The sequence below is a fragment of the Amphiura filiformis genome, chromosome 12, assembly GCF_039555335.1.
Source record: "Amphiura filiformis chromosome 12, Afil_fr2py, whole genome shotgun sequence".
Taxonomy (NCBI): domain Eukaryota; kingdom Metazoa; phylum Echinodermata; class Ophiuroidea; order Amphilepidida; family Amphiuridae; genus Amphiura; species Amphiura filiformis.
In genome coordinates this window covers 53,508,976-53,528,194 of record NC_092639.1, presented here as the reverse complement: position 1 = coordinate 53,528,194, position 19,219 = coordinate 53,508,976, and the positions used below count along the sequence as shown (strand labels likewise).

At 35.4% G+C, this 19,219-nt stretch overlaps 2 protein-coding genes across 2 annotated transcripts; both read right to left on the bottom strand.

Moving 5' to 3' along the window:
* Positions 1–1,947: 1,947 nt before the first annotated feature.
* On the bottom strand, positions 1,948–9,387 carry LOC140165422 (uncharacterized). The gene is made up of 4 exons (XM_072188727.1): positions 9,174–9,387; positions 4,196–4,342; positions 2,437–2,665; positions 1,948–2,190 (listed from the first exon to the last, which is right to left on the bottom strand). The coding sequence occupies exons 1-4, from the start codon at positions 9,345–9,347 to the stop codon at positions 2,093–2,095; spliced, it is 648 nt and encodes a 215-aa protein (XP_072044828.1). The 5' UTR covers positions 9,348–9,387; the 3' UTR covers positions 1,948–2,092.
* Positions 9,388–10,054: 667 nt separating this feature from the next.
* Positions 10,055–17,165, bottom strand: LOC140165421 (uncharacterized). The gene is made up of 4 exons (XM_072188726.1): positions 16,976–17,165; positions 15,319–15,465; positions 13,292–13,520; positions 10,055–12,063 (listed from the first exon to the last, which is right to left on the bottom strand). The coding sequence occupies exons 1-4, from the start codon at positions 17,147–17,149 to the stop codon at positions 11,966–11,968; spliced, it is 648 nt and encodes a 215-aa protein (XP_072044827.1). The 5' UTR covers positions 17,150–17,165; the 3' UTR covers positions 10,055–11,965.
* Between the last annotated feature and the right edge of the window lie 2,054 nt (positions 17,166–19,219).

The following is a 19,219-nucleotide window of genomic DNA, read 5'->3' as shown; positions in this document are numbered from 1 at the left end:
ACAATATCGTGTCATAATGGATGGGCTGGCCAATATTTTGAGTAGTGGATGCCGGCGCAGCCGGTATCCACTACGATAAAAATATTGGCCAGCCCATCCATTATGACACGATATTGATAGGCAAAAGACAAAATCCTATCTTTATTCTCATTCTTATTCAGTTTTAATGTAATTTTGCGAGAAAAACTGCCTTTTTCAGACAAAAATAAAGTTACTTTTGTGAGGACATCCCCGTTGTTTTAAATGAACGAAACCATCACGAACATCTAAGCCGCCGAATCGCGTTCTTAGTTCTCGCACGTGTATTACGCGAACGCATTATCGCGCGATCATTGAGGAGCAACAAGCGTGCCGCCGTTGCGTGGCGGCGCGCGCCCTGACTAATATCACTATCAACTATTGTGAGATATTATACACCAGAAAACCAATCAAATTACGTGAATTCTTTGCAAGACGCACCCATTGAATAAGAATTCATGATGAATAGTTAGACTGGTAACATGATGACGATTATAATGTCATCATGTCTTGCACGTGAATCATATTCAATTATACTTATACTCTGGTAAGACTCATTATTAAAACACAAACATTTTGTATTTTGCTCAGTTTATCTGAGGATGTAAATTCGTAATAAATCATTAAACTTAATTTCTGTTTCATCTGGTTCATTTCGTGTTAGTCGGCATTCCCGTTTCCGTTCATTCCCTCTTCCCTTGGGACTCCAAATCAGGTACCTCGCTCTACTTTCCCCTTGGACTAGTTCCTCAATTAAACAGTCATAACACAGTTAAATTAAATATCAGATTTCTATAGTTGCACAAGTCCAGAATTTTACTCTCATGTTTTAGACGTTTCATCTTCCGTGCGGAAGATTTCATCAGTAATGCGCCGATACAGCCGCTGCACCACTTCTGGTCCTCCTACTCTCATCCCCAGGGTGTGTTGTTGTTTGCAGTAGCTGATCGTAATACATGACATGGGAATGAGAGTAGGATGAGTAAAATTCTGGACTTGTGCAACTAAATCTGATTATTAAAAATAAGGTAGATGTCGGTTTTAGACCATTATTTTGCATTTTTGTTATCTTTTATCTTTTTTTCAGTTCACGATGAATCTGAATGCATAGTTACTACACTGCAAAAACAAGTGTTTATATTTAAACACCATATTGTGTTTATTAGAGCAACACTTACTAAACACATAATTCATGTTAATGGCCTAACACTAATGTTAATGGTTCTAACACTAATGTTCATAAATTAACACTTGGTGTTATATTACAAACACTAATGTTTGTAATATAACACCAAGTGTTAATTTATGAACATTAGTGTTAGACCATTAACATGAATTATGTGTTTATTAAGTGTTGCTCTAATAAACACAATATGGTGTTTAAATATAAACACTTGTTTTTACTACGAACGATCTTAGGGAACAAACCAAAAGATCGATGACGTCCTATAAACGTAACTGGTTTCATTTCTCAGCCGACCCCCTCCCTCCCTGCCAGAAACGTAATAAAGAAATGTTGACATTTTGACATAATAATAATAATAATGACACATTCTTCAGACGACGTAATCGAGTATTTTTACCCCCTCCCCCCTAAACGAAACTAGTTTCGTTTATAGGACGTCATCGATCTTTTGGTTTGTTCCCTTAAAGAAACTGTTTCATGATACAACAAAAAAGTTCACATATTTTATCGTCGTTTTATTAATTGGTCCATAGAACAATAATTAAGCTTTTATTTTAATCACCTTCTCCACAATTATTATCACCTCCATCATGACCATTAGGAATAATATGAAGTCAAAATTAAAATTGTACTCTATCTATATCGAGAGTTGAGAACCAGAAAGTCGTAACTCACAATGAAAACCATTGTGAGTTGCGGCTTTCTGGTTCTAAACTCTCGATGCACATAACTTTTAGCTGAACTTGAAATAAATATATTGAATAAAGAAGAATGATAGATATAAGAGAGGAAGTAATCTCGCGGAGGTATTTATATAAATTATTTTTAAATTATATTTAAATCGAATTTCGTAATCACGATTGAATGTTCATTCGTTTCAGCATGCCTTTAAACAATTGCAATATCGGAGCATGCGTAGAACTCTTCTGGTTCTGGGTGGCATCCAACCATGCCTGTGCCATTCGGGCAAATTCCCCAATCGTTACCTGAGATAAATAGATAAAGAGAGCAAACGAAGAAAATGTTTGTAATTATGTGAATAAAAATTATACAGTGACTGGAAAAGGTTGATTATCAGCATGTTTTTTGTTTTTTGTTTTTTTAAAGTTTTTTTTTAAAAATTTTTACCGCCGAGCTCGTAAAAACCTGGCTCAGATTTCAGTTTATAGCGCGATGTGGAGGAACCGGACTTTATTATTGCTCGACAAACACATAATACAATGTATACTTACCAGTCGCGTATTTCCACTGCAATACACATGCCTCGCACTTGACACCAGCAGGAAGTTGTAGTTTAAAATCCAAAAATCCTCCCGCCTTACCGATGTTAACTCGTGTCTCCCCCTTGTGGTTTGTCAACAGATGTTGATTCAAACAGTCGAATGTTAATGGTTCCGACGCTTTGGCTCGAGCACAAAGACGGAATTCAAACCAACCAAGATGATTGGTAGTCAATTCAAGCTGGAATTGAAATGTCATAAACTTATTAATTTCAAGAATGTTTGAAATATGACGTAGGTGTAAATTTAAAAGGGCATTTCGTGATCCACAGCCTCGTCCCCCCACTTTTCTCAAAAAACGTTGAGATTTTTATACCACTGGAAACCTCTGGCTGCATAATGTTTATGTACCAAACATTTCTTGCAGATTAATTCGTTTAGCAAAAATATCGTCAATTTGAATTTCGTTCTGGTATACCAGAACGAAATTACAACAGTGGCCTATGGAGCAGTGTAATGTACATAATCATGCATAAAAGAGTTTCTCGTGGATATCTACTGAAAAGTGTCATAAAAAGAGGACGCTAGGATCATGAAATCCCCCTTTAAGTGTTGTTATAGATTATATCACTCGATAAATTATAGACATGCAAGGCCTCTATATAGGAAGAAGAAATACGAAGAAGATTGCACACTAGACTACGAATTAGCAAAACAAATCTAAATTTGGGGCTAAACTGGTCTGAAATTGAAAATTTTTGGGGACAAAAAAGTCCCAGTAAAACCGGAACAAAGAAATCATAATCTCCGTCCCCAAACATTCTAACGCTTCCGTCGCCATTGCTTAGACTTAATATAGCAATGGGTAGGTGTAGAATTTATGTATGAGTGACATAAAACAAATATTAACTGTCTTTTTTTGTGTAATGGTCGAAATATAATCACGAGGTGAAAGATACCTTCTTCGTATTTCTTCTTCCTATATAGAGGCCTTGCATGTGACGTATCATCCCGTAAATATGGCGGACTACTCAAATGCATTCAACAAAAGCATGATTGCAATCTACCGTGACAGTTCGTCTCACACACATAACCCTGCACTACGATCAAATAGGTTGATGACAACATTTGATTGAATGGACTGTACTCCGCCATAACTACGGTGAAGGACACCGGTTCAAATCCTTTGTTTGGGGCCAATCAATAATTTCATACAGGGCCTCTATAGACGAATCCAACGAGCCAAGTCATGGTCAGGATTTGGTCGGCCATTATCGGGTCCCCGCATGCACCAAACAGGTGTTGTGAGTCCCCAATTGGGTGGATTAAACCCGCTTAGAATTCGATATTAGATTCTTTTGTGTTGTAAGCTATCATCATTCTTTTGTCAACGTGTAACACAGGTGATAGAATGCAGTATTATGCAATTCCGCACGGGAATCAATTTAACCAAGGCATATTCGGTGTTTTTCGTACTAAAAAGGCGAATGTACAGGGCAATTTAATATTTCGTCTGTTATGATTTTTTGCGGAACTTCCCCCTTGCCCACGCACGATCTGGCGCACACACACAGAGGCAGAAATTCAACCAACATTGCCCTGTCACGTCAAAGTACAATATTGGCCCTGACTTTCGGCCCGTTTAACACCAAAATTCACAATTTGCAGAATTCAAATTTTGGAGTGTTATGCCAAAATGACGCCACCTTAAAAATTGATATATCCATGGTGACATTCTCCGCGTCACCATTTTGATGTTTCCCAGTCTTACCTGTACATCGATGAGTGACCCTTGTGTGTACGTCTGTACTATATACCCAGCGTGATATTTGCCACCATCTTCATGTTCTCTGGGCTCAGCCTGCCTCCAATCATCGCCACATACTCCGCATTTACCGTCGTTCATATCCCATTGGACCTGTTAAAACAGTTTAGTTACTTATTATTATCAAGGTGATACATCTGATGGTACTGCCTTCATAAATATTCTTACGCTATCTGGGATCATAACGATTTTTGTTTTGGACGTTTTTTGTTTAAATATTCTTTAAATATTAACTTCTACTCCAAAGGGTCATTCGAAGAAAACGCGTTTCATGGAAGTTTCTTAAACCCGAAAAGTTTTTGTTCCGAAGAGTTATGCATTATGCAGTTACTGTCCGTTTTTCCTATTCAGTGCACACACAGTGCTCCAATTGATCACTGTATTGTAGGTATTTTAGGCAATAAACTAGTTAGTGAGCTGGAGGGAAAACCCTTCACCCAAAATTAGCCATAGAGGCTCACATGTGAATTATAATATTCATCCTTAACATACTACAATTTGAAGTAAAACATGTCACGGGAAAGCTGTTTTCGAGCTATTTTTCCGAAGAGAGAATTCCAAAATTTCATAGCAGTCGGACGTGTAATTTCAATGGCAACTTGTGCTCAACAGCTGACTTGTGATAGCTCCCACTTCGAAGGGGCACCGTCGGGTGATCGGTTTGATCAATTTTCGCCATAGAAGCTGTAAATAAACTTCAATTCTTTCCCTCTATGGTCATCTAAATATTATTAAAATGCGATTTTGGGAAGATTGTTGTCGAGCCCTCCCAAATATGGAGTTCTGACTACTCGATAGGGAGCTAAAAAATGAAAAACTTATTTCCAAACCGTGTTAAGTCTAAAACCACATGTTTCTCATTTACTTGTGTGATACAATCACAATTACTCTGACAAGTTTGACATGAGTTGTACCATCAACAAGCCTGGTTAACAATATGCATACTATTGTTCTCAGTTGGGAAACAAAGGCCACGCACAGTATTGTTACTGTGCGTTTGCTTTGTAATGGTGCATCCAACTGAAATCATGATGCCTATTTCACCACAGCCCATTGTAATATCGCACAGGTAAATCAGAAACATGTGTTTGTGGATTTAACCATGGATATGAGACACATCCCTGATTTAACATAGTTGAGCTGTTTTCAATGAGATTTATCTTGGTTTAATGGTGTTTAAGTCCTGCAAAGGTCGTGGTGAATTCTGCTGTAGACATGATTGCATAATGTTTGTCCGAAAGGGTTTGTCGGATCAATTACCCTTCGGGATCATGGGATCAAAGCGTTATTCTGAAGTATTTTTGTTTCGAACAATTTATGTTAATATTAGGTATGTCACAGTGGCTGCACAATAATTCTGTCATACTGTGCACGCATACATAACAGTGAATCAAAAAGCGCGCGGATCAAAGTTGGCCAATTTTTGAAAACATACATGTCAAAAAACGATTTCCTCGTTATGTTTCATTGATCACAATAATTTGTCTTTTTAATATATGGTAGGTGAAACATTTCCTAAATCACTATCAACTCCGCCGAAATTAAACACTGCCTAGTTTAAGAGTTAAGACCTGTTTTATGAATTTTTTTAGATCGTCCATAAATCAATAAATATAGGTCTCTCGAAATAGAGGACCTAGTACCATCGGTCTGAAATACCAGTGTTTGTTATCATGTATTTTTTTTCCTTGGACAATGAGTGAAACACTTCCCTATACCAATTGAAAACTCGGTGCACTTAGGCAATTAACTGCAGTTTCTTTATTCAACATCACAGCAGGTTCATATTTGACAAAATCATGCTGTATGAATAAAACATAAATAAAACATTGAAAAAAGTAAAAATTACATATGCCTAATTAACATAAGAATGGCATAAATATATAATTAGATGTAATTAGCTAATTTGCATAATTAATGACTTTTTGTGTATTTTTGTTACCAAATGAAAGAACTTTGGGTACTTATGTAAAAAAAAAACCGCATCCTCATATCATGTACGGTTCTCTGTTGGCATTATTTTTGCATATTAATTAGCTGGACTTACTAATTTTTTAAGCTTTTATTTGTCTGCAGATTCGTCAAAATGGCTAAAATTGTATATTTGGTGGATTTATTACATTTATTCGAGGAGAGATTCTTTAATCTTGTTTTCTTTAACGAAGTCCGGAAAGATATGCAATTAATCTGTGATACTTAAATCAATGCTACCTTTTCAAGTAAGTGTCCGAATAAGCATTACAAATCCCAAAATTACCATTTTGCCATTTATAGCAATTTGTGGCAGGTTTTCACCCGATTTCCGGGTATCTTCAAGTTGACGTTACATCACTTTGCATTATCCGATTTCAATTCTGTTTTTGTTTTTGAAGCATTCATAACGATGATTCAATTAAAAGCGTCAAATAACATGTTTCTGCTGCGCTTATTTTTGGGGTGATATACCTATTAATATTGATATTTATTCCAAAAGATTATTCTAGAGTTCTGCGTTCAGCCTAAAAAAATATCCGAAATAAGTTTGCATAAAAGCTTGAAACCACCTTAATTTTGTTAATTCGATTTAATGGATTGGAACTGCCTAAATCATGTATTTTGTATTGACTTTTAATTTTCAAGGATCATAGATCAAAAGCCTTTGGTTTCAGGAAGTTAACATGTTTGAATAAACATGTAACAATACATTGGTAATGGTATACTTTTTATTTCAAATATCTAGATTTTTTAAAAATGTTACCATGATTTACCATGCAAAATTAACTTATCAAAATTTAACAAAATCAACAAAATAATGCATTTCTCCCCAACTATTGCATCAAGTCATGAAAAGCTTGTTTGCAAAACCCTTTACATCCACTTGAGCAATTTTGAGAAAATATCAAAACATCATTTAAAAAATTACTGATATATGGGGGTTTTCAACAAAACAAGTTTTTGGCAGGATGCTCAACCTACCCAAGCCAAAAACTGCTTTTGTTGCAGTCTACGAGATCATCAACTACATCTATTGAAGCTTCCCAGCAAACACAAAACATTTTGCTGTAGACATGATTGCATAATGTTTGTCCGAAAGGGTTTGTGGGATCAATTACCCTTCGGGATCATGGGATCAAAGCGTTATTCTGAAGTATTTTTGTTTCGAACAATTTATGTTAATATTGATATTTATTCCAAAAGATTATTCTAGAGTTCTGCGTTCAGCCTAAAAAAATATCCGAAATAAGTTTGCATAAAAGCTGGAAACCACCTTAATTTTGTTAATTCGATTTAATTGATTGGAACTGCCTAAATCATGTATTTTGTATTGACTTTTAATTTTCAAGGATCATAGATCAAAAGCCTTTGGTTTCAGGAAGTTAACATGTTTGAATAAACATGTAACAATACATTGGTAATGGTATACTTTTTATTTCAAATATCTAGATTTTTTTAAATGTTACCATGATTTACCATGCCAAATTAACTTCCCAGCAAACACAAAAACGTTTTAAAAACGTTTTAAATAAGTTATATTTTGGCTTTTGGTTTAGGTAAAAACGTTTTAATAACATTAAAATGTCGGGTTATATAAAGGTCATGATAACGTTTTAAAACGTTTTGTATGAAAACACACTACAACAATATTTTTAAATGTTTTCAAAAATGTTATTGTAGACTATTTTTGCAAACATTTTTGCCAAATATTTTGTCAACACTTAAATAACATTACGTTAAGATATTTGAACCCAGCAAACACAGAAATGTTTTTAAAATGTTTTTTTTTCAAAACCTTTTAATAACATTTAAATGTCGGGTTATATAAAGGTCATGAAAACGTTTTTAAAACGTTATTGAAAATATTTTGGGCAAACATTTTTCGCAAAATATTTCTTCAACCCCAAAATAACATTCTCTTTAGAATGTTTTGTATCAAGTTTTCAAGAATGTTTTTGGAATGTTATTAAAACGTTTTTATACCCTTTATATAACCCGACATTTAAACGTTTTCTGTCAAACATTTTTGTTTGCTGAGCAGTAGATTATCAAAAAATATTTTTTAAGATTATGAAAACGTTTTATACTCTTAATATACCCTTTATATAACCCGACATTTAAACGTTTTCTGACAACCTTTTATAACCTTTTGCGAATGATGTCGAAAACGTTTTGTGTTTGCTGGGTTATCAAAATTTAACAAAATCAACAAAATAATGTATTTCTCCCCAAATATTGCATCAGGTTATGAAAAGCTTGTTTGCAAAACCCTTTACATCCACTTGAGCAATTTTGAGAAAACATCAAAACATCATTTAAAAAATTACTGATATATGGGGGTTTTCAACAAAACAAGTTTTTGGCAGGATGCTCAACCTACCCAAGCCAAAAACTGCTTTTGTTGCAGTCTACGAGATCATCAACTACATCTAGAAATATTGAAGCTTCCCAGCAAACACAAAACATTTTCGACATTTCGCAAAAGTTTAGAAAAGGTTGATAGAAAATGTTTAAATGTCGGGTTATATAAAGGGTATATAAAGGGTATAAAACGTTTTCATAACATTCAAAAAAATTTTTTTGATAACTTACTTCTAATATTCTAACATAATGTTATTTAAGTGTTGATAAATTATTTGGCAAAAAAAATTCAAAATTACATTTTGAAAATATTTTTGTAATGTGTTTTCATACAAAACGTTTTGAAACGTTTTCATGACATTTAATGTTATTAAAACGTTTTTACCAAAACCAAAAATCCGTTTTGTGTTTGCTGGGTTAGTAGCATGTAACTAATCTTTGTCTACTTTTTCGAGATTATGAATTAACATGGAATCAACGAAATATCACTGCAAATCTATAGTCGTCGTAAATTAACCCGCATCAAATGATATTATTATTATTATTATTATTATATTGATAATTTATAAAATCAATTAAACGAACATACCCCTCTTCCGCCACAATAGACTTGGTCGTCATTGTAGTCACGTTGAGGTTCCGGCACCCAGAAACCTTTCCTCCATTCCGTACCCCTACCGGCCGGTTCCCACAAACGACCATGTCCCTCAACGTACACGGCAAACACAACGGCAAAAGCCGCCAATAAAAATCCACGTAGCATGCTGAGTATAAAGGGTGTTAAACTGAGTGAATACAATGGAAATGGAATTTTGGTTGGGCGATGTTTATATATTCTTTCACTTTGGGCAATTTGGAACAGTTTTATTCGAGATAATATTATGATAAAGCAATAATAATAATTGACGTATATTGATTGACATAATGCTTTGCTTATTAGCATATTATAATTATAATATTTTGAGAGTGACTTTGTGACGTCGCAAGTAACTGACAGGGACAGCGAACTTTTCGTGACTTCAATTGACTCAATTTGTTATCAAATTGAAGCTAACCATACGGCTGTTTTCGCACAAGATATGGGCACCTTTTAAATTAAACAATAACAATTAGGCAATAGAGTCAAATTAGTTCGGTCTTCCAATCGACCACCACTGCTTGATCAATCCTAACGCGGATAAAATTCATTAATAGTGATTTCACATGAATCTGTTCATTTAATAATATTGACCAATACACATTTACTAGCAATTCTGTTTAATTAATTGATAGTTCATTAATAACAAGCATCGAAGCAGCATCGACGGTCGATCCTAAGATCGAACAAATTTGGTTTTGATGCCTTTGCTTAGTAAACCTGACAATAACAGTTTCTTACCCATAACTGTGGTCTTGTGATAGCCTTGATGTACATTAACTATTAATGTTTCTCTTTTAAGTACCTATAATTACACCAAGAAGTAGGCTAAGTAGTAAGTACAGCCATGTATTGTAAAGGTGGTGTAGTCTAAACATTTAGATGGTTTCAACAATTAGTTAACCATAACATATTTCTGTTGCATGGTTCTCAATCTTCTGATTTTTGCAGTAGCCGGTTTTCGTGTCTGAAAATGCAACACTCTTGTCTCTCCTACTCATTTGTGTTGAGCGTATGCTAGCTACTAGTAGGTACTTACTTCCACTGATGGATTGTTGTGTAATGGCTGCACCAATGTCCACATGATAAATTTATAAATACACCGTGATTGGCTGTTAAAGGAGAGACACATTTTTGAACAAAAATAACATTTTAAATAGAAAACAGATCAGTGACATATCCCTCCTCCGCCACAGTAAACATCATCAGTCACGTTTTGGTTTCAGCATCCAGGAACCTTTTCTCCATTCCGTACTCCTACCGGCAGGTTCCCACATGTCCCTCAACGTACAATGCAAACGAAAGTCGCCAATAAAATTCCGCAATAACAAGCATGATGGCTACGGAGCTCTAACAATTAAAAATATTTTTAGTGACGTGTATAATTTATATTCTTAAATTTGATCACGTTTTTATTTCAAAATTATGATGATAAAATTAGTTTATGGGGTAAAATTTTTTGTGTCAGTTATGAATTTACATATACGTTTTGTTTATTATTAATTTCAACATTCTGTGGGCGACTACGGTGGATTCATGATGGCAGGTCAAATTTATTGAGAGTGACACAAACTTTCATGACTTTGTTTGACGCAAATTGTTATCCTATTCAAATAAGCATACGGTTGTTTCCCACAGATAAAGATATGGCTGACGTGAAGAGTTTAGTTAATTGTATAGTCATTTCACCTTTTATTTCATTTTCGATGTCAAAAGGATAAAATGGTTTCAACCGTCATGGTTTCACAGAAGAAGAAGAAGTCGTTTTTTTACAGTTACCCAACTCTTATTACACGGCTTAATTAGTTTTATTCATTACATTCACGGATGTTTCACTCTTCATGTGCATTCACTGACCAAAAGTATCCCACATTACTTTACCATTACATTGACCACCACTTATTCGCCTGGACCATAACTCAATGGCATAATGAAAATATTATATATACTTGCAACTTATAAATAGGTTTCAAATTGACCAAAAATAAAAATCAGACAATTCCGCCGAGACTCGAACCACATACCTCGGATTATGAAACAAGTTCTAGAGCACTGCACTACACAGTCCGATTCGTCAGAAGCTTGTTCTTTTCGACGGTATAGGGTTTTGGTTATTGTTTAGTTGTTTCAATCTTACTAGCCTGCGGGGCTTTTCTAAATTGGATCATACTACCGTATTGATAGTAAATGATTACATTATAAATGAATATCGCCGCTATAAGGCGATCTAATACGTCCAGAACAATAAGCGGTGCTCAAGTAACCAAATAAAAGAGTTTAATTCAGTGGCAAAATAATGCAGGTCACAGGCTATAAAAATTACAAGTTACTGTTGAGCAATTCCTTTTAGTGTATGTGGGATATTATCATTCCTTAGTCAAGAAGGAATTCCCGAAGGAATTGCACTTGACCACAGCGGTATTGCGTTAGTTTATACACAATGTTCACCCCTACACACAAAAAGTGCAGATATTTTAATGTCATTTTATGAATTAATTGGCTTCTGCTTTAATCATTTATAGTCTGCAATTATGACCACCTTCATCAAGGCAAGGAGCTATTTTAAAACAATTATCTTGAATTAAAAAAAAATATTGTTACGGTTAATCCAGGAATTAACCGTAACAATATTGATACAATTAGGATATATGTATTTGCTTTTTTTTTTTTCTTCTTCTTTTGTTTTGGCTGTTTTCCATGGGGGCGGTAATTTGCTGTGATCGTTCGTTTATTTCAGTATGTCTTTAGACAATTGCAATATCTGAACATGCGAAGAACTGTTCTGGTTCCGGGTGACATCCTACCATGCCTGTGCCGTTTGGACAAATTCCCCAGTCGTTGCCTAATAATAAATAGATAAATAAAACAAGACAGAAGTATGATTGTTATTGTGTAAGTAATAGTTATACAATGATGCGATGAACAAAAGTGAATAACTAGAATTTATTTTGTTTATGGTACTTGTTTTTACATGTCGCCACTGGGCGGGAAAAAACTCATATGTACTTTTTGCCCTTGAACATGGACAAGGCTTTATCCATGTTCAATGGCCAAAAGTAAATATGAGGTTTTTCCCGCCCAGTGACGATGTATTGATTTTATTGAGGATAATCAACATGAAAATATCCACATCAAATTATAGTAGGTCTAATTACAACTTCATTAGCATAGCTGCATGTTGTTTGATGTCATAAATAAAGTATTACTATTGGTTGTTTCATTGTCGCGTTTTCGCTCTGATTTTCATAAAATGGTCTCTAATTGTACGATTTTTGATAGCAATTGAAATAAAGAACCATCTAAGATGCCTCGTTACATGGGTAACCGAGTGAAATGGGAATGACCTTTGACCTTGCTGCTTATAACTTGATAACCATGCATCGTAGATATGCCAAACTGGAAGTTTTCTGAATATTTTGGTGCGGTGTTTAACCAGATTTGAGAAATTTTGACATTTTGAAATCGCATATCATATTAAACCTCTTTAAATGAAGACCTGAAGTCCACTTGGCCCCTCAACATGTATACACTAAAGTTGCGTATAGTTTCGCATAGTTTGGTAATGTTTTATACATGTTCTGGGGCTAAAACAAATCTTTCACAACCTTTCATGATGTTTTCACTCTGGAACATGTATTAAACATTATTAAAACCTAAGAAACCATACGTAACTAGTGTATACATGTTGAGGGGCCAAGTGGACTTACGGTCTTCTTGCGCTCAGGTCTTCAAATACAACCAAAAATAAGTTTGTTCTTTTATGTTTTGATGTCACATTTAACATAGAAATTAATAAAAAACATTACAAACAAAATACAATGATTACCATTAGAGAATGAATTTGGAGAAAACCTTCTGATAAACACTCGCTGAGCAGCAAGACCTTCCCTCTAAGCTTTTAATCCGATAAGCTGATTATCTATTTGTTTTCATGAATTGGAAGACATTCTTTGATGTTTTACTGAGCTCAATAATCTGAAATTACTGGAGCGTGAGCCACTCAGGCTGGTGGCTCAGGATAGTATTTTATTAACAGAAGGTTTTCTCCAAATTCGTTTCCTAATGCTTACCGGTCCAGTACATCCATTGTAGTACGCATGCCTCACATTTGATACCGGCAGGAAGTTGCAGTTTGAAGTCCATGTAACCACCAGCACTGCCTATGTTAGTTCGCGTTTCCCCCTTGCGATTTTTCAGCAAATGTTGATTTAAACAGTCGATTGTTAATGGTTCCGATGCTTTGGCTCGATCACAAAGACGGAATTCAAACCAACCCAGATGATTCTGTGTCAATTCAACCTGGAAATTGAAATAGGTAAAACGTATATTCCAAGAATTGAAGTAAGATTAACCTAAGTGCTATAATAGAATACTGGCTGCCTATGAGTGGGATAGTTCAAAATACAGTATGGCTCACATCACCGAGTTGTTCCGTCCTTTAAACCTGTTACATACCACAATTTGTGCGCAAAATAGCCAAAATTGCGTACATTAGTCGCGAATAAAGTAATTCCGTTTGACATGGGTTCAGTGTTACCAAGGGCGTAGCCAAAGAAACAGGGGGCGAAGGGATAAAATGGGACGGCAAAAAGTAAATCGTCCTAAAAATGACTAAAAATGGGACCAAAGTTTGGCTTTTCCCCGCACACTAAAAGATTTATAAAATTTACTTCGAGTACTGTTAAATATCAAAAATATCAATTTTTAATCATTTGCTTCAAAAATTATTTGATATCAGAAGGATATTCTTCGTATTCAGAATGCAATTCGATATGTCTGATGTGCTCTAATGCCCCACAATAAATACTGTCCAAACGTTCATACCCCACCCCTTAAATGTACAGAAAGAAGGATACAGTGGGCAAATGCTGTCGCATGTCGGACTGACCTGCCCGATAATGCCCACCTCGGCCTAAAACGCTGCTGAATTAGGCACACACATAACCGGGATTGGGAAAAATAATAAGGCCAACCGTCAACGCCATTATTTTGCACGACTAGACCTAAACTGCTACACTTTTTTTGTGGTCACATATACACGTTAATGTTAATACACGAAAATGTGCTAAAAATCATATAATATAAACGGTGCTCGACTAGATTTATATCTTGCTTAGGAATTTTGCAGTCAAGTTAACTCAATCGATACGGGGTACGACTACGGTGCGAAAGGTTGCGTTTTCGAACCCCGAGTCAGTTTATGGAATGGAACCATATGATATATTCTTAAAGTGTATGTAGGTGGGATGAAAAGCCGACGATCAATTGAAAATTTTGACCTTTCGTATTGAAGATATGGATTTTTTTCCCAAAACACAAAAAAAATTAGGTCTTTTGGGGAAAAAAATCCATATTTTCAATATAAAAGGTCAACATTTTCAATTGATCGTCGGCTTTTCCTCCCAGCTACATACACTTTAAGAATATATCATAAGATTTATAAAATGTACTTCGAGGACTGTTATATATCAAAAATGTGAAAAATATCAAATTTTAATAATTTGTCATAAAATTTGTATTATATCGTGAATTTTAAAAATGAAAATTATTTGATATCAGAAAGACATTCTTCGTATTCAGAATGCAATTCGATATGTCTGATGTGCTCTCATGTCCCACAAAAATACTGTCGAAACGCTCAAAACGCTCATTCCAGATCCCTTAACACCAAAGTTCACGATAAAGCAAATCAGCAGAATGTACCCGCGGTTGTATGCATCGTATAATTTATGTGACTAATATAATGTGTACCAACAGGAATAATGGAACTGGGATTCGTTAATGAAATGAAAGTATGAAACTACGATGATTTATACGTGTGATTGGTGAATAAAGAGTACACTTTTTTCAATTTCACGAACAATTAAGTGGATGAAAAATGACCCCTTTTTATTGTATTTCGCGAATCGCGTTTCTTTATCTGCAAATACCTCTTAATTTCGCGAAATAGTTTCCGACGAGCATGAATACCCGCGGATACACAAAGTGCCGGAACCGGGCCTAACACGTCACTAAACTAAATCAGTTCAGTTTATTATACTAGTATATCGTGGTGTCTGTTCGCCGCCATCGCCACCTTCATGTTTCCCAGGCTTACCTGTACATCGATGAGTGACCCTTGTGCATACGTTTGCACTATATATCCAGCGTGATATTTTCCACCATCTTCATGATATCTTGGCTCAGCTAGTCTCCAATCATCACCACATACTCCGCATTTACCGCCGTTAATTTCCCATTGGACCTGGTAACAGAGTAACTTATGATTAATTCTGCAATACACTTGATGGGTATTGCTTTCACCACAGACCGTAGGGTCTGTGCTTTCACGTACTCTTCCGAACAGTTAAGTACATCTTCTTCTTAACCCCTTGGCCAAAATGAATATTGTGTCCAATTTTGAACCAATCAAGAAGCATGAGAAGGGTATTAATAAGATCATCTGCAAATACAAGTTTGACCATAAATAGTTTAAAGCCTAGTCAAGTACGTAACATTAATAGCTTAGTTGTTTGGAGATTTGACCCGAAAAAGGTAGTAAAAATATTTTGAGGAAAGAATTCATGACAGAACAACTACATAATTCCACCTTCGTGAAATTCTTGAAATGTGTTTGAAAGGGGACAGGAATTATACAGGTTAAAAAACAATGAGTGGCTTCCGTTGGTTGCAATGTATATATGACACATACTCCCTCTGTGGAAGATATTTCCAAAATCTTCTACAGGGGTAGTGTAGATTTTAAATGGAATAGCCCATTGATATTAGCGGTGCAAACAATTGGTAAAGTTTGAAGCTGCTGATGCATTATTATGCCAACAACTAACATGACTAAACACATCCAAACAAATCCCCAATACTTTGAGTGGCCATAACTTCGAGTATAATTAACTTAAGGTTTTAATGCTAAGACAGTTGCCCTTATCAGCATGCTGCTCAAAATTTGGTGTATTTTGCCAAATGAAAACTATTATCAAATTAACGGTTCTCGATTGAAGTTTAAACAACAACTTGGCTCTAATTAGTTCGCCATATAACATATATAAGTTTCGAGCTACCCAATCTTCTATAAATTTCAAATCGTAATTGTGGAGCGAATGCTTTACTGTACTTTCACTTGTAGGTTTAAGCTTTGCAATTAGTATACAGTAAGCCAAAGAATTAAGGTACCAGTTATGTTCACCCCTGTATATCCTCAATAAAGACAAATATGTCAAAATTAAAACCAGCCGTCGATACCTGTGCTCTTTAGATTGAAGACCTTATTTGTTGAAATTGGTTGAGAATTAAAGAAACGGTGATCTAAAAACCTAATGAAGAAACGAAATCAAAAGTTGCACTTTTGTGTTCTAATCAATGAAAGCACGATGCTAGTTTCAACGTGCTAATCAATGGAAGCTCAGCGCTAGTTCTCTTGTTCACGAACGCTTTGTGTACAAATCAATAGGGCATTTAATGCAGCAAACTGCAACCTTTACATTGGTATCCTCCTTAGGTTTTGGGATCGCCGTGTCTTTATTTCTTGAACAATTTCAACGAATAAGGTCTTAAATTCGAGCTAAAAGATGCACCTATTTGCTGCCGGTTCCAATTATGTCACATATGTCTTTGTTTAGGATATACAGGAGGTGAACATAACTGGTACCTTAATTTTTTGGCTTACTGTATATCGACGTATACATGGCTTTTAAAAGGGATACCATAAGTTTATTTTATACTTTGGTAACTCTATCAAACTGAGACCTGTGACATACCCCTCTTCCGCCGCAGTAGACTTCGTCGTCATTATAGTCACGGTTAGGTTCGGGCACCCAGAAACCTTTCCTCCATTCCGTACCCCTACCGGCCGGTTCCCACAAACGACCATGTCCCTCAACGTACACGGCAAACACAACGGCAAAAGCCGTCAATAACAATCCGCGGATCATGATGGGTGTGGAGGTCTTCAACTAACTGAGGTAAAACAGTTGAAAAGGTTTTTCGGTATAAGTGATGTGTATTATATTTTCAAATTTGATCACGTTTTATCTCTTCAAGATTTTGAGGATAAAAAATCCTATAAAATCCTATTCATTTATTGGAGGACATTTATGTATAAATTAGAAATGAATATATTAATATAAGCTTTATTCTTTACATTTCAACATTTTGACGGCGATTTGTGACGTCATTATGACACACCAAAATAATTGACAGGTACAGTGAACTTTTGTGAATTCGTCTGCGCAATTTGTTACCCAAGTGAGACAAGCATACGTTTGCTTTCGCACGGATAAAAATATGAGTGACATGTAGTATACTATAAGGCAAGTTTGATCAGCCATTTAGGTATTTCTATTAAATTATTCTTACAGGAAATGCGACAATAAAGACAGTAATCACATTTATATTTCAATAGGTCTTGCAGTTCTTGAGTCAAGAACAATAATATATCAAACGAAAGTTTTGGGTGTTTCCCTCATAAAAAAAAATCATGGACATGGGGAGGAAATGGCACTCCTTGTGATCTTCGTAGAACCCGTACTATTCTTCTTGTGTGTCCGTTTTATTTGTCTCAATATTTGAGAGCAAACACTGCTAAGTCATGCTATATCAAATTACATAATACTAAATTACCTTATATTGAAATAATAATGAAACTTTGATATTGTGAATTATGCGGATGTTGATTTGCATTCTGTATAGCAACTGTGGACGTCCTTGGTGATAGGTTTGTCCACCCCTTGGAACATTCGTAGAACCCTATTCCTCTTGTGTGTCCGTGTTATTTTGTCTTAATATTTGAGAGCAAACACCGCTAAGTCATGCTATATCAAATGACATATTACTACAGTACCTTATATTTATTGAAATAATAATGAAACTTTTATATGGCGAATTCGCATGTTGATTTGCATTTTGACTGATTATAGCAACCGTGGACGTCCTTGGTTGCAGGTTTGTCCCCATTTAGTTGGTAAAAACCCTATTAAACTAGTAATTACTGTCTTTATTTTTAACAAATGCAAATGTTTAACAAATACACTCCTCAAAAGAATTAAAGGATCAGTTGAATATAATCAGCATTTTTCAAAACATTGGATATGATGATAATATTATTGATAATTGTGCTTGATCTTTCATTTCATCACTTGTTCCCTATTGCTGCAGACAAAATTCACTCATTGCAAATATCCGCCATGACCCACATCGTGAGGGGGAGGGAGGAAAATGGAGGCCAAAATTTCGATTTTTAAGCCATTTTTCAAACGTCACCACGGCCAAGGTCAAGTCACATATTGGGGTGGGTTTGTGTATGTGACGTGTGTGTGGGTCTATACCTCACATTAGTGGGTATAAGATGCCCTCAATGTATCCCCGGGGTGGGGAAAGTCATTAATGTAACCGTACAAAGGATGACCACCCGGCCCCCTCATTCTTTCATTCATTCATTCATATTTATTCGGCAAAATCGACAAGAACAATAAATATAATCAATCACAATTTATCACAAATTTAGCATATATGAAATACATGGATACAAGCAAAGACACCAAAAAGCCGAAATGCCAGGATAACCCATAAAGTCTAGCTGCAAATGTGTAAACTTATTTCCAACATAAAGACAAGACGGTGCCTGGGACGGAGGACAAAACAAGCAAAAGGACAGAAAGGAACAGGTTACACAAATGCAGCTGACTCTTGGGTTAACGCACATCTGGCAAGGTGTTTTTTATGGCATATTTAAAAGTATTTTTTGTCAATAATAGCTTTGATTTGGGATGGTAAATTATTCCAATCAAGTGTGGATTTTTGGTGTAAGATCCTACTCTCGGGACATGGAAATTTGAAGCACTAGACCTAGTGGTATAATTATGAACATGAGATATTTTTGTAAAGAATTGATCAAGATAAGACGGGGCCAGTGAGTGAAAAATATTAAACATGTGATTTAGCCTTAATTGTCTAGCCCTGTTTTGGGTATCAAGCAGTTTGACAGTGTCCAAATTGATTTGACC